At 42.7% G+C, this 14910-nt stretch overlaps 1 protein-coding gene and 1 long non-coding RNA gene across 2 annotated transcripts in view; one reads left to right on the forward strand and one right to left on the reverse strand.

The window, feature by feature from the left end:
• The window catches only part of NHS (NHS actin remodeling regulator), a 98892-nt gene extending 89109 nt beyond the window's left edge, over nucleotides 1-9783 (forward strand). The window contains exons 6-9 of the mRNA XM_042975215.1: nucleotides 2019-2150; nucleotides 3161-6142; nucleotides 6460-6586; nucleotides 9125-9783. Coding sequence (XP_042831149.1) covers nucleotides 2019-2150; nucleotides 3161-6142; nucleotides 6460-6586; nucleotides 9125-9731 — 3848 coding nt within the window. The 3' untranslated portion in view covers nucleotides 9732-9783. The remainder of the gene's footprint in view (nucleotides 1-2018; nucleotides 2151-3160; nucleotides 6143-6459; nucleotides 6587-9124) is intronic.
• The window catches only part of LOC122235521, a 60210-nt gene extending 45314 nt beyond the window's left edge, over nucleotides 1-14896 (reverse strand). Inside the window, exons 1-2 of the long non-coding RNA XR_006213583.1 lie at nucleotides 14498-14896; nucleotides 10872-10925 (exon numbers count right to left, since the gene is read on the reverse strand). This is a non-coding gene — a long non-coding RNA (uncharacterized LOC122235521). The remainder of the gene's footprint in view (nucleotides 1-10871; nucleotides 10926-14497) is intronic.
• Nucleotides 14897-14910: the final 14 nt, after the last annotated feature.

Below are 14910 nucleotides of genomic sequence, written 5' to 3' on the forward strand. Positions count from 1 at the left end.
TGAAAAGTTTGCCTGCAGCAATTGTAAATTCCAGGTAATCTCAGCTTTAAGTAAAATAATGTTATGACGTATTCTAACTTTCAAAGATAGACATAAAACGATCTATCCACTGGGCTTTCTTTAAACATCTGTAATAGTTATATTTTAACTTATTTGCATATTGAAATTTTCCAAATGGCCATATAATTACTGACTTTTTTCCTGGTACCATGGGACTAAAAATTGCACGTCGCTTGAGATGCATTTTGGACATGGCTATTATTAACCCCACTGAGATTTCTCTCCCATAAAGTGGAGAGCAAAGGATGAACAGGTATCTGGGATAGACGTTATTTCCTTCCTGAAAAACAAGAATTCTGGTTGATCAGCTGGTTATGAGGTGGGAGTAATTTTCCCAATGATCTACTCAACTTGTAGGATAAATTGTTCTAAGGATGTGTACTTTATCTGATGTCCACAATCTAAATGGGTTGGATTAGGTAGGTGTCAAAATGTATCGTTTTGGCATCCTCTTAAACTAACTTTCCATTCTGGGAACATTCGATTTGAGCACCACCTGCTTTCTTCATAACACTGTAAGTAAATCTTGTTTTCAAATTTAGTTCTTTGATTATGGGTCTTGTGATTCAGGAAAAAGGAAGATCTTTCCTTCTGCTTTATTTCAGGAACTCTCAGACTAAAGCCTAGATTATATGCTGATTTCAAGAGCTTTAATGAGAAAGCTGCTAATGACGTCCATATAACATAAAGTGTGTCTGTATGCCAGACGTCCTGTAATTAGTATGAGTAGAATGAAGGATCTTAATTTTTGGTTGGAGCTAAGAAAGGAAAATTCCGTTAGTACAGATTCTCCAATAATATTGTAATTATTCATCATGTGATATCTCAGACTTTTTTCAAAGTGAGTTCTAGAAACTGTTGTCACTGTGATGCTAAGCAGAACTCAGAGTGCTTCATTATATAGCTGAGCCGAAGTTTAACATGCCATCCTGCTCTATGCTTAACAGTCAGGATAAATGATGAGGTAACCAGATTCCAAAGCACTTTTGGCATCATGACTTTCTGAGGCAAAGCTCACGCTGACAAATCCATGGCGCATGCCTATGCCAGACAGGAGTTTGAGTTCCTCACCACCTCCTTCACCATTCTAGATTTGATAAGACTGCCTGTAGCGTAGCAATGATGTGATTAGGGAAAGAGAAACAGATAGGCATCAAGGTCTGGCCCCTGTATTTATAAAAGCAAACAGAGACTCACTGTAAAGACTGGGACTCCCAGCTTCATTTCCACCTGATGGAGAAGGCAGACCCACTCAAGGACAGAACTGAGGACTGCCTTGTACTTTCCTCTTATATTGATAAGACCCTGGTACCAAACCAAAAAGTGTCCAACTGGGTCAGTAGAAGAAAGTAGAAAGAGTTACATGAGAATTTAAAAACAAATCTTTAGGCTACTTTCTCGTCACAGAAAGAGTGTGCATGTGTGTGTGTGTGCGTGTGTGCGTGTGTGCGTGTGTGTGTGTGTGTGTGTGTGTAGGGTTGCAGTGTAGTGGGTAGAGAGGGAAAAGATACCTCACAAAGATGCTTTTAGTGAAGAGATGGGTCAGGAAATGTTAGCTGAACTAATTTGGGTTAGCATCTTAGCTCTGGATCTACTCTGCAAAGACAGCATCAGAGAGCCCAGTAAATAGTAACTAAAGGTTGTGAGTCCTTAAGGAGCTGTTTCTGTGTGAGAGTGATTCTTTGATGTTATTTTTCTCTCCTCTTTCTTTTGATTCTCCTTCTTTGCTTGTTGCTCTTGGCAGTGCAAGCTGTTGTGCAGAGCCGCATTTAGAAGTAAAGCTTAATGTACCGCAGAGTAATTTAAATAAGAGCTGAATAAGGGCTCCCTTATATTTATTCACGGGCTTAATCCAAACTCTTCCTTTACTTCCAATCAATAAATATCACTGTGTTCCAAGCAAATGAAAATTTGTTTGCCATTTCTAAAGGCTAATGAGACCTATTTGTGGGTTGCAGGAGTTGGTTTTGACAGAGAGGCTAGTATACGCTGCTCTCTTGTTCATTCACAATCCGTACTACAGCGGAGACGAAAACTGAGGAGGAGGAAAACCATCTCGGGTATCCCCAGAAGAGTCCAACAAGAAATAGGTGTGGTATAAAACTGTTAATGGTTAACATTCTGTTGGGTGCGATTATAAGGAGGGGAAATGGAAGCCGGCCTTTTAATCAGCTTCCTTAAAAATAGTGTGGTAACTTGTAGAGGCTTTGAAATGGTGTGTACTTGTTTTGTGTTCAGCAAGCTGGTGGTATTACTTTTTGAATCTCCGTCCTTGACCATGAAGATTTTAACCTTATGGATTTAGGTATATATGTTCAGGTCTTACGGCTGAAATGTAATATTTTGGTAATTTTTTAAAAGTTTTATTAAGATGGAAATAATGAATAAAAACTAACAAGATTCTGTGAAAAATTATTTTTAAAAAATTATACCTTTATTTGAAGAGAGATATACTTTTATGGCATTAACTATTTTAAAAAGGTAAATTTCAAGCATATTCAATTAAATATTGAATACTGATAACATGTTACGCTTTATGACTTTTTTTTCTATTTTTTTTTTTCTGTTCCATGTATTTAGGAATCTCTTCCTACATTTTATTATTGTTGTTGCTATTATTATTATTAGGGTAGCATCTCTATTATTACATATAATGAGTTATAAGAGTTTTACTTTGTTGAGTATATATTACAAAATAAAAAAGAATAGTGGCCAAGAAGACTAAATGCACTTTAGTTTAACTTTAGTTTAAAAAAAAAAATAGTCATCACTTACTGGGGCAAATAATTTGACAGTGAAGAGAGAGAATTCACAAAAGATCTAAGAACATGTTCTCTTAGTATACACTAAGAAAATGTGTGTGTGTGTGTGTGTGTGTGTGTGTAGAGAGGGAGAGGGAGAGGGAGAGGGACAGAGACACAGAGAGGCAAATGGGCAGATTCCCCAAAGCCTTTTAACTTTCTCCTAATTTTACGTGCTGCTTGTTTTTTCTCAAAGAGAAAGATCCAGCATGCCGCACCCAGATTTGTGGGCATCTCTCAGAATGTGTGTTAGCCTGCTGAGGTATACAATATCTCACTGTGCTGTCCATGTACCCTAGATTCTGATGAATCCCCTGTGGCCAGGGAGAGGAATGTGATCGTGCACACACATCCAGACCCTTCCAGCACTGTCAACAGGAGGTCTGGAACCAGGGACTCGGAGTGCCAAACCGAAGATATTCTGATTGCTGCTCCATCCAGAAGGAGAATCAGAGCTCAAAGGGGTCAGAGCATCGCAGCTTCCCTTTCTCATTCTGCCGGCAACATCTCCGCGTTGGCAGACAAAGGCGACGCCATGTTTACTACAGCAGTGAGCAGCCGCACAAGATCTCGGAGCCTTCCCCGGGAGGGCAACAGAGGTGGGGATGCTGAGCCCAAAGGTGGTGCTAAACCCTCAGCATATGAAGAGGGGGAGTCTTTCGTGAGTGACCGAGAAAGAAACACTAATGATTGCAGTGACGCCCCCAGCAGCCCGAGTGCACAGGAACGCCAGCCTGCTCTGGGCCTGGCTTGCTCTCAACATCTTCACAGCCCCCAGCACAAGTTAAATGAGAGAGGGAGGTCGCGTCTATCCCGAATGGCTGCCGATTCTGGCAGCTGTGACATCTCCTCCAACTCGGACACCTTTGGGAGCCCCATCCACTGCATCTCCACGGCTGGCGTCCTCCTCAGCAGCCACATGGACCAGAAGGACGAGCACCAGTCATCCAGCGGCAACTGGAGTGGGAGCAGCTCCACATGCCCCTCACAGACCTCAGAGACGATTCCTCCTGCAGCTTCTCCTCCCCTCACTGGCTCTTCACACTGTGACTCGGAGTTGTCCCTAAACACGGCCCCTCATGCTAATGAGGATGCCACTGTCTTCGTGACCGAGCAGTACAACGACCACCTGGATAAAGTGAGAGGCCACCGGGCAAACTCCTTTACCTCCACGGTGGCCGACCTGCTGGATGACCCCAACAACAGCAACACAAGTGACAGTGAGTGGAACTACCTGCATCACCATCACGATGCCTCCTGCCGCCAGGATTTTAGTCCTGAACGCCCCAAGGCAGACAGCCTGGGCTGCCCGAGCTTCACAAGCATGGCCACCTACGACAGCTTTCTGGAAAAGTCTCCATCAGACAAAGCAGACACTAGCTCTCACTTTTCAGTGGACACAGAAGGATACTACACTTCCATGCACTTTGACTGTGGCCTCAAAGGTAACAAGAGTTATGTCTGTCACTATGCAGCCCCGGGCCCAGAGAATGGCCAGGGCATGGGGGTTCCTCCTACTCTCCCGGACTGTGCCTGGCAGGACTACTTAGACCATAGGAGGCAGGGAAGACCAAGCATCTCTTTCAGGAAACCAAAGGCAAAGCCGACCCCACCTAAACGGAGCTCATCACTGAGGAAGTCCGATGGAAATGCAGACGTTTCTGAGAAGAAAGAACCAAAGATGAACACTGGCCAGCTCCTGCCTCACAGTTCCAGGGAAATGAAGCTGCCTCTTGATTTCTCCAATGCGCCTTCTCGAATGGAAAATGCCAACCTTCCCGCCAAGCAGGAATCTTCTTGGATGAATCAGAGTGAACATGGTATTAAGGAACCTCAGTTAGACACTTCAGATATTCCACCATTCAAAGATGAAGGTGCTGACTCAACTCATTATGCAGATCTCTGGCTTCTAAATGACTTGAAAACAAACGATCCTTACAGATCTTTATCTAATTCAAGCACTGCTACGGGTACCACAGTTATCGAATGCATCAAATCTCCAGAGAGCTCTGAGTCCCAAACATCCCAGTCAGAATCAAGAGCCACCACCCCATCCCTTCCTTCTGTTGACAATGAGTTTAAACTGGCTTCACCAGAAAAGCTGGCCGGCTTGGCATCCCCATCAAGTGGCTACTCGAGCCAGTCTGAAACACCAACCTCCTCTTTCCCTACAGCTTTCTTTTCCGGTCCACTGTCTCCTGGAGGTAGCAAAAGAAAACCGAAAGTCCCAGAAAGGAAATCCTCACTACAGCAACCCTCTTTAAAAGATGGAGCTCTGTCACTGAGTAAAGACCTTGAACTTCCAATTATACCTCCCACCCATCTTGACCTAAGTGCTCTTCATAGTGTCTTGAATAAACCATTCCACCACCGTCACCCACTGCATGTGTTTAGTCATAATAAGCAGAACCCAGTAGGAGAAACACTCAAGTCCAATCCTCCACCATCCCTTGCAATTACACCGACAGTTCTGAAATCTGTGAACCTTAGGTCCATCAGTAAGTCTGAAGAAGCTAAACAAAAAGAAGGCAACAATACAGATCTCCCCTACTTAGAGGACAATGCTCTCGCAATGGCTGCCCTGTCGCCAGGCAAGATGAAGCCACATATGGCTAAGAAATCAGTATCACGTCAGTACTCCACTGAAGACACCATACTGTCCTTTTTAGACTCCTCTGCACTTGAGATGGGACCAGATAAACTACAGCTAGAGAAAAAACGTACTTTTGATGTAAAGAATCATTGTGACCCAGAAACAGTTACCTCAGCTGGTAGCAATCTTCTAGAGTCAAGTGTCACAAGAGACCCAATACCTATGGAGAGTGAGCCCATTCCAGAAAACACACCAAGTAAAACTTGTGACTTTCCCACAGAAGGATTTCAGAGGGTCTCTGTCGCCCGCCTAAGTGATGTGGATGGTAAAACACTCCAATATGGAGCTGGTGCAGATGAAGCCCCGGCACAGGCGCAGAAGGCATCCTCTGCAGGTGGAGAGGAAGCTGCTCGCCTGGAGTCTGCAGATGTGCTCACTTCTCAGTCGGACGCACCAACCAGACCCACAGACATAAACAATCAACTTAAGCAGCAACTGGGGACGAGCCGCCACCATGACCAAGTGCCTGGGAATATCAGCTACGAAGCAGAGGTATCAACTGCAAATCCATGCCCTGAAAAACGTTCCGAGCAGGAAAATATCGCTTCAGGTATTTCAGCCAAAAGTGCCTCTGATAACAGCGGAGCAGAGGAGACCCAAGGAAGTATGGAGGAGGTTTCACTGAAAGGTCAGTCGTTGATACCTTTGTCACAATGGAAAGGTGTCTCGTGGCACTTCCTTAAGTTTTTCCTTTCTTATGTTCCCTGTGACATAGCACCACCCTGGGGGTTGGTTTCCCTCCACTTTTTTTTTTTTTTTTTTTTTTAACTTATTACAACAATTGAGATAAAAAGTTTTTGTTATTGAGGGACTGAGCTGTGACAGACATCTTTTTAAAAACAGCAGTAAGGTAACTGTTGTTCATTTATTCCACAAGTCACTGAAACACAGCAGCATGCCTGGTACCTTCCTCCTAAAGATGCGGGTTTTTTTTCTTAATTTAAGAATCGTCACCGAGTGATGACTCTATGATTTCGCCACTCAGTGAAGACTCTCAGGCTGAAGCAGAAGGTGTGTTCGTGTCTCCAAACAAACCTCGTACAACTGAGGATTTATTTGCAGTCATTCACAGGTGAGGCAACAATACCAAAAGTTTTCCTTTTTTCACAGGTGAGGCAACAATACCGAAAGTTTTCCTTTTCATAGTGCATCTCATGAAATGCAAATATGGGAAAGCCTTGTGTACTTGTGACACATTCAGCAAAAAAGCAAAGAAAAATTGTTTTTCCAAGTCAAAGTGACAGATTGACATTTGTGCGGGACAATGCAAGCCTTTATATATAGCTTGACCTCAACTGAGAGACTTTCATAAGAACTGCTGAAGGGAGATGTTTTTTCCATAGGAAAGACATTCTAGAACAAGTTCTCATTTGAAAACAATTTATGGTTAAGTAACTTAGAGTGAAAGCTCAAACGCTACTGTCATCTTGGACTGAAAATAATTTCTTGAGCCAAAAAAAAAAATATGCTCACAGCTGTAATCCTACACTAGCAGAGACCAATGCAAGTTGATTCACTAGACAGAACCCAAGTTGAAGACAAGAGAGTGTATAAACTTGCCCATTTCATAGATCAGAACTAATCACTGCTCCCTTTTTTCCCTACCTTCCTAAAACTTAAATGTCTTTAATAACACTGGCCTTCTCTAAAATTAGTGCTCCAAATCCCACGAACAGAGAATGTCCTCTGGGCTGTTTTTCTAAGACACTGTTGCGTCCATGTTACCCATTCACATTCTCTCACCTGCCACCTGCGATCAAGAGCCATGTGTACAAGAATATATACTCCTTACAACTTGTGACCAATGGACAGAGCAGGAACTAGTGCTTGGAAAGCGATCCCACATCAGACTGAGCTATCCAATCCTGATGTGCCTACTCCTTTCACAACCACAACCGCCGTCTTCCACTAGGCCTCCGTGACCTAGATGGGACTCCCAAAGGACAAAACTCAGGGACTGTCTCTTGTACCTTATGAAATTGTATTTTTTGAAGCAAGTTTTTTCGCAAGCAGCTTACCATCATTTCCCCTGGAATTCTAGTTTTTAAGGGAACTTGAGTTTTCCGTTGATGTGGTTTTCTCATAAAGAAGGAGCATCACTCTTCAACTTTTTTTAAAGGAGTCAGTCAGAAATGCCTTCTGTGTGGCTATTCCTTTAGCAGGCACACCTTTCCACTCAGAGAGTGAAGAATCATCAGTTTATGTTTTCTTTGCTCCATGTGTAGGCTAAGCTCCAATTATATTTCCCTTCCCCACTTTATCTTAGGACCAGTTAATAAAATGCTATATAAGTTAAAGAGCCGAGTTCTTACCCCACAGGACCAAATGTTAGTATCTGGAATAGTGGACAGAATGTAAGTAGCGGAGTCAAAAGCATCTGGAATGGAGTCTAAGCGCCGCTACTTCCTGACCAGTCTTGTCAGTTAAAACCTCTCTACCTATTCCTTACTGTTGGTGGAGATACCTATAGCTCGCATGTTCAGTTTTGACGCTAAGATAACATTTTAGCATCTAGAATACGGTAGATGCTACAAACAAGTGTTAGTTTGAAACCCCTCCCCTGCTGGCAGTGCTAGACACTGGCATGTGCAACATAACAACCAGGAAGGTTTGGGCGAACCAAAATGAGGCTGGTCTCCAACTGTAAAGTTGACATTTTCTCTATCCTATGGATTTTTAGGCTGGCAAAAGAGCATGTTGCCACTATTTATCAGTGAACTGAATCGTGCTGAAGATTCGCTAAATTTACACTATTATCAAGAGAAATAATATGATGATGGATGCCTAGGTTTGGTAGACTTTCTGAGCTTGGTAATCTTAAGATTTGCATTTGTGTAGGGTTTAATTATTTATGTACAGCACAGTGAGAGGAATAACCTCATTTTTGTGAGAGTTTGTAGAGCTCCAGAGGTGGTCTAGGTTTTCAGCTGTGCACAGAAAGTTGGCTTACTGACTTATACAGTGCTGATGTTACTAAGCAGCTATGGAAAATTGTATTTACAGCCCAAACCGGATTGATTTATTTAAAAAGTCACGTAAGAAATTTCTTTGTACAGAAAATGTATAAAGGAGACAGAATGGTATGATTCATCTCCTCCACCCCACTCACACCCATCACCCAAGCCTATCAACCATCAACCTCTAGCTAATCCTGTCCCATCCACACCTCCACCCGCTTGGCTCTCCTGGTATTTCCCTGGAAACCAACCCCAGACCTCTGATCATTTTATCTGTGGTGAAGAGACAGATGTAACAAGAGAAAGCCAGAGTCCTTCACTGCCTACCCTCTAACCGGAAGTCAGGCAGCAGTATTTTCTGACACTCGAGCAAAACATCCCAATAGGTCCTTCTCTACATCCCCTAGTCATTATGTGAAATGGTCATTTCTAGAACCAGTTCACGTCCACTGGCTATCGGAAAGTCTCCCTCAGGCTGTGAGTGCTATCGGGGCAGGGACCACATCTCCGTCCTCATGTCCACTCCCCTGACGCTTACTACCCCGTCAGCTTGGGTGCACCGAGGCGCTCTTCAAGGAGGGGCACGAATATGCCTTAATGATTTTAGTTTCGTACAAAGCCACACGGACTGAGATTTTTCCTTTTCTCAAAAGGTCCAAGAGGAAAGTCCTTGGAAGAAAAGATTCTGGGGATATGTCTGCTCGAAGCAAATCGAGAGCTGCTCTTGGCAGCGGCAGCGCCGGAGCCGGTTCTGTCACTTCGCCCAACAGCAGCGTGACCACGCCAAACAGCCAGAGGTCTCCCGGCCTCATCTACCGAAACGCCAAAAAGTCCAACACATCGAACGAAGAGTTTAAGCTGCTGCTGCTCAAGAAAGGAAGCCGCTCGGATTCCAGTTACCGCATGTCTGCTACTGAGATCCTGAAGAGCCCCATCCTGCCCAAACCCCCGGGGGAGCTCCCGGCGGAGTCCCCGCAGAGCGCCCATGAGGCCCATCAGGGGGCCCCTGGAGCCGAGGTGTTGTCCCCGCTGTCTCCATGCTCCCCAAGAGTGAACGCAGAAGGCTTCTCCTCCAAGAACTTTGCCACCTCAGCATCCGCAAGGGTCGGGCGCTCCCGAGCGCCCCCCGCGGCCAGCAGCAGCCGCTACAGCGTCCGCTGCAGGCTCTACAACGCGCCCATGCAGGCCATCTCCGAGGGGGAGACAGAAAATTCTGACGGGAGTCCCCACGACGACCGGTCCTCCCAGAGCTCCACCTAGGTGGCCCGGGCCAGGCTGGCCAGCAGAGGCCAGAGCCCTTGGTCCTAAGAGGACGCAGGACCGGTGCGGAGGACTGGGGGGCGGGAGGGGGGGTGGGTGTCGGCGCACCACGGGGCACCATCGGGCACCATTGCTGCTTCCCAACGAATTCCTAAACATTCGCTGGGGAAATGGAAGCTGGTTTGGTCTTTCTTGATTATTTTCCATGTTTTTAAGTAGCTGCACCGTCTTTCATATTTTTCTTTAGTATAGTTTGATTTACCCAATCTCATTCCTTTTATAATACAGAATTTGAAGATGTCTGCTTTTCATGAAACCTAGAAAAAGTTTTCCCAGAGCTGCCTATTCAAAAAACAAAGCCCTCACTGTCATAATTCTTAAGAAGATGAAATTACTCTGGAGGTTTGGTATTTTTTTACATTAAAATGAACTACAGCAAAATTTAGAAGAAAGAACTACACACATGTAAATACCATATTTTTGATAAAAATGTGTAAATAGATTTATCAATGACGAGTGGACATGTGGCCAATTATCTACTACACACCAACTGTTTAAAAAACACAAGAAATAAACTGTAATAATTGTATTCTGTGAATACCATTTTCATATCAAATACCATATTTAAATGTCCACCAATATGATTTTCGGAGTGATAAACCTCAGTTATGAGTTTTAAACTGGTGAAATAAAGGAAGTCTTGAGGTCATATACTGAAACGTGATTAATTTAATGAATTCAGACCTAACCATTTTTGTGACAAACTGCAGCACCAAACAAGCAAATAGTAACACATGGCTATGATTTACCATGTGGTAATTTGGACAGAATGGAAAGCATGCTTTTGATTTTTTTTTTTAATCAATGAGAAGAACCATTCTCAACACAAAGCCCCGAAGAACAGCATCTGACAGTGTCTTTTAGACTTTTAGTTTTTCAATGGATTGCTTTAAAGAGAATGAATAGGGGAAACAATACTTAATTTTAGGTTATGTTTTATATTGGGCTACTGGGGGCATAAACAGTCATAATCTAATGACTATAAACTCCTTAAACAGTGTAGCAATTAGCTCCAGGTTCTTTAACTAACAAAAATAAAACATAAGCATGCCACAGAGCTATTGACTTATCAGTAAGTACCTGCAATGAGTTTTCAGTGAAGCTTTCTCTCTGTGCTGATGAGATTCACGCTACCTAAAAAGTAACAGAAATGACACTGTGAACAATATAGTTGGGAAATAGGTATGTGTATATGCATTATTTATATTCGCTGTTAAACTGGGAATGGGGAACAGCTCTGGTTCACAACACTACATACAAATGAGTTTTTGTCTGATTTTACTGTATCTGCTTGATGGCGGAAGGGGAGGGGTGGTGGGTGGGAAAGGAAATGTCAGGGCGAGTGCTCTGATAAAATGAAGGCAGGGAAACAAGCTGAATTACTTGAAATTACTTGAATTTTCTTGTCTTAAAGCTGAAAAAAAAGTAGTTACAAGTTGAAATCTGCAAATGGTTCTTACACCTCTGATTTTAACATGAAATGATACTAATGTTTGAAATGCTTTGTCAGAAATATAAGCAGCTATGTACTTAGAATATGTTTTGATTGGGACAAGGTAGAATGTAGAGAGAACTAAGAAGGGATATGGCCTATAAATGAATAGAATGTAATTAGAATGATAGAACAGACCAGAGTTACGGAAAAATTGATAAGCAGCTGGCTTTAAGTTTATGCAAGTGGTATTTGGGAAAGTAGGATGTGTGAAAGGGGGTTTGTGGCTTTGGTTTAATTCATACAATATGAAGGAGAAAGCCTGGTCTAAGAAGATGCTGTCTTTCAATAGAAACACTTTCTAAGATGTTACAGATTGAAAATTAGAGAATCTGATTGCTGTTGGCTTTTTGTTTGTTTGTAAAGAAAAAAATGTCTGGCTTCTTCTACTATTTGTTTTCACTATCAAATAGTATTTCTTAATTTCTTGTCATCCTTGTGTGTAAAATGGGTGCTGGGGGGTGGCGGGGTAGAGGAGGGAGAACGTATGTGTGTGTGGGTGTGGGTGTTTGTGCTGGGATAGATAAGCTACCTGGTAAAGGGTACATTTGAACATTTACAAAGTGTTATACTTTTTACTAAAAGAAAAATGTTTGGGGGTTTGAAAAAATGGACCATCACTTGTCATTGGAACCCATTAATCAAGAAAACCAGCATGGTTTGACACCACATGGGAACATGAATAACTTTTTCTCATGCTTTGAAAAGTACACTTGGCAAAATTTTAAAAAATAATGTTTTTAGACAAATGCGATAAGAAACCGTCATTTCCAGTCACAGTAGGTGATCTTTTGTAATTTTCATAAAAGCAGTTCGTTTGCAGTATGGCTTTTGTGTAGTCAGGGGTTTTTTAAGCGTAAAGAAAGGTATGTGGGCTTTAAAAGTGATTCTAAATCTTGGATAGGAAACACATGAATTGGCTTTAATAAATGTCACCTTTTTATTATTGACATCAATTTAAGTACTGGTACCATATATTTTTTAAAATACATACTGACTTGAATTGTGAGGCAATAAGATTCCTTCTATATGTAATGATCACAGAACTAACCCTTATAATATAGTTTTACTTATTTTGTTTACTCTAAAAATCTATAGCAGAGTTTCTCTATTTTATATTTCATAGATTAAAAAAAAACCCAAATGATGATGGATTTTAAATTCACTGTGGAAAGAGTATTGAGCAACAAACTGAGTTTAAAAAAAAATAGTAAGAAATTCCTTAGTAATCTGGAATATTCTACATGGCTTTATTACATAGCATATAAAACCAAGAATTAGAGGGCTGTCTTCAACATCACTGCCGTTTTGAAGCAGGGTACACACATTAGGTATCGTGAAAAACATCAATCCAAACTTTTCTTCTGTTGTTTGCACTGATGCTAATTTTTTGTTCTTTTATGTTTATACAACATGTCTATGTTGTGTGGGGGAAATTTTTTTCCTTTTTTTTTTTTTTTTTTTTGGCTAAGTAGAGGACATGGACTAGTTGTTGCAAACAAAACACACGGTTTGCTCTTGCCAAAGGTCAGTGAGTGAGTCGATTTGCTGCAGTGACGGCCGACTTAGAGAACTAGATGACGACAAAGATTTAAAACTATAAAGAAGGTTACAGTGTAACTATTTTGGTACTAGAACCAGTTCATGCTGGCCAAAAAGACAATGGTTTATGGACTTGCATCCATTTTGTATTTTTGTAATATTTGTAAATATGAACTTTTTAAATTGTTGCAGAAATGGTTTCTTTTGTAAGATGTTTTCAACGTTTACATTCAATTCAAGCCTTTGTATATTTTAGAGCTGTGCAACACTTTAAGTCTTGTATTTATTTTTAGTAAAAATGGTGACAGTTTCATTGTGAACCCCTCTCAAAAAAATGTACCAGAAAAGTTTGATTACCTAGAAAGTGTGTATAGAAACTGCAAATAAACGTGACTGCAATTAAACAACCGGTTTCCCTTGGATTATGTAATTGTATTCTTGGGGTTTCACAAACTCCAAGTGTTTTATTCAAACTGGACATAAAGGAAGGGAACTGCTATAGCAAAAGTAGGAGCAAAATAGTAATAATAATAATAATAAATACTGTATAATGGGCTCTAATCATGTTTTGGTCTTTTAGATTTTTAAATTTTTTTTTTATTTAAGTTTATTTGAGAGTGAGCGAGCAGGGGAGGGGCAGAGAGAATCCCTAGCAGGCTCCACGCTGTCAGCACAGAGCCCAATGAGTGGGCTCGATCTCACGGTTGGTGAGATCATGACCGGAGTTGAAATCAAGAGTCCAATGCTTAACCAACTGAGCCACCCAGGTGCCCCTAGATTTTTTAAATCTCTACACTTGGGGCTGCTAGGCTCCAACTCACAAGCCCGAGATCAATAGTCTCACACTCTACTGGCTGAGCCAGCCAGACATCCCTCTAATCTCGTTTTGTATTTGAAAGAATACAATTCCAATATATACTATACTTGTAGCTCCTCTGTGAGCCAAGAAAAGATTTATGGCTTTACTTTAAAATACTCACCTGCTTTGCTTCTGACAGTTACTCAGACTGTGCCTTTTTGTGTTTTTTTTTTTAAGGTTTATCTTGAGAGAGAGCAAGAGAGCGAGCAGGGGAGGGGAAGGGCAAGGAGAGAATCTGTGCTAACAGCACAGAGCCCGAACTAAGGAACTATGAGACTATTTCTGCTATGAGAGCAGAAATCAAGAGTCAGACCCTTAACCAACTGAGCCACCCAGGTGCCTCAGACTGTGCCTCCTTCTGAAGATGGGCAGCCTCAATCTACATATAATATGCCACTAAATAATGTCACGTATCCTTTATTACATAGCAAGTTTATGTGCCAGATAGTGTTCTAAGTGCTTTGCTTACTCAAACTCATGTACTCCCCACACTGTGCCCATTTTACAGATGCGAAAGCGCAAGCACAGGGCCATTACTTAACTCGCCCCAAGCCTTGAAGCAACTAAGTGTTGGGGCTGGGATTCAACCCCAGTAAATCCGGCTCCAGGGTCTGTATCACCTATCCACGAGGTAACAACTTCCTAAAATAACTTTTCCCTTGTTTGTACCAAACCTCCAAAACTAAGACCCCGCCCCCTGTCCACCCTCGAATTTCAACAATGACTTGCACACCTAGGATAGAGTCAACGTCTGTGGCGGGGGTAGGAGGGACAGAATTACATTTAAAAAAACAAAATTTTCAAATAACCAACCAATGGCAGTAGGGAGGCCAAGCGCCTAGCGGCTTCACCCCGCCGAGCCCTCTCCACAAAGCTTCTCCAGCGCTGGAAGAAAGCGCACAGGCGCGCCGGCGCCCCTGCGCAGCCGCAGGAACACTTCTCAGAGTTGGAGGCTCGCGCCTGTGGTTTAGGGCGGGGTCGCAATCCCAGCAGCTTTAGCGGGCAAATGAATTCGAACACTCAGATACTGGCGCTGGGAGGCGGGCACTGCCGGTAGCGCAAGGGTAACCAAAACCCCTCCCCTCGGCTGTCTCCCTAGCAACGTCCCGTTCCCCACCCATTGCGCAGGTGCCCGAGGAATTGGTAAACCACCGCACGCGTGGAGACTTGCGTGCCGGGTGCAGCTGCGTGCCGGGTGCAGCTGCGTGCCGGGCGCACCTGCGTGC

The sequence above is a fragment of the Panthera tigris genome, chromosome X, assembly GCF_018350195.1.
Source record: "Panthera tigris isolate Pti1 chromosome X, P.tigris_Pti1_mat1.1, whole genome shotgun sequence".
In the NCBI taxonomy this organism is placed as follows: Eukaryota; Metazoa; Chordata; class Mammalia; order Carnivora; family Felidae; genus Panthera; species Panthera tigris.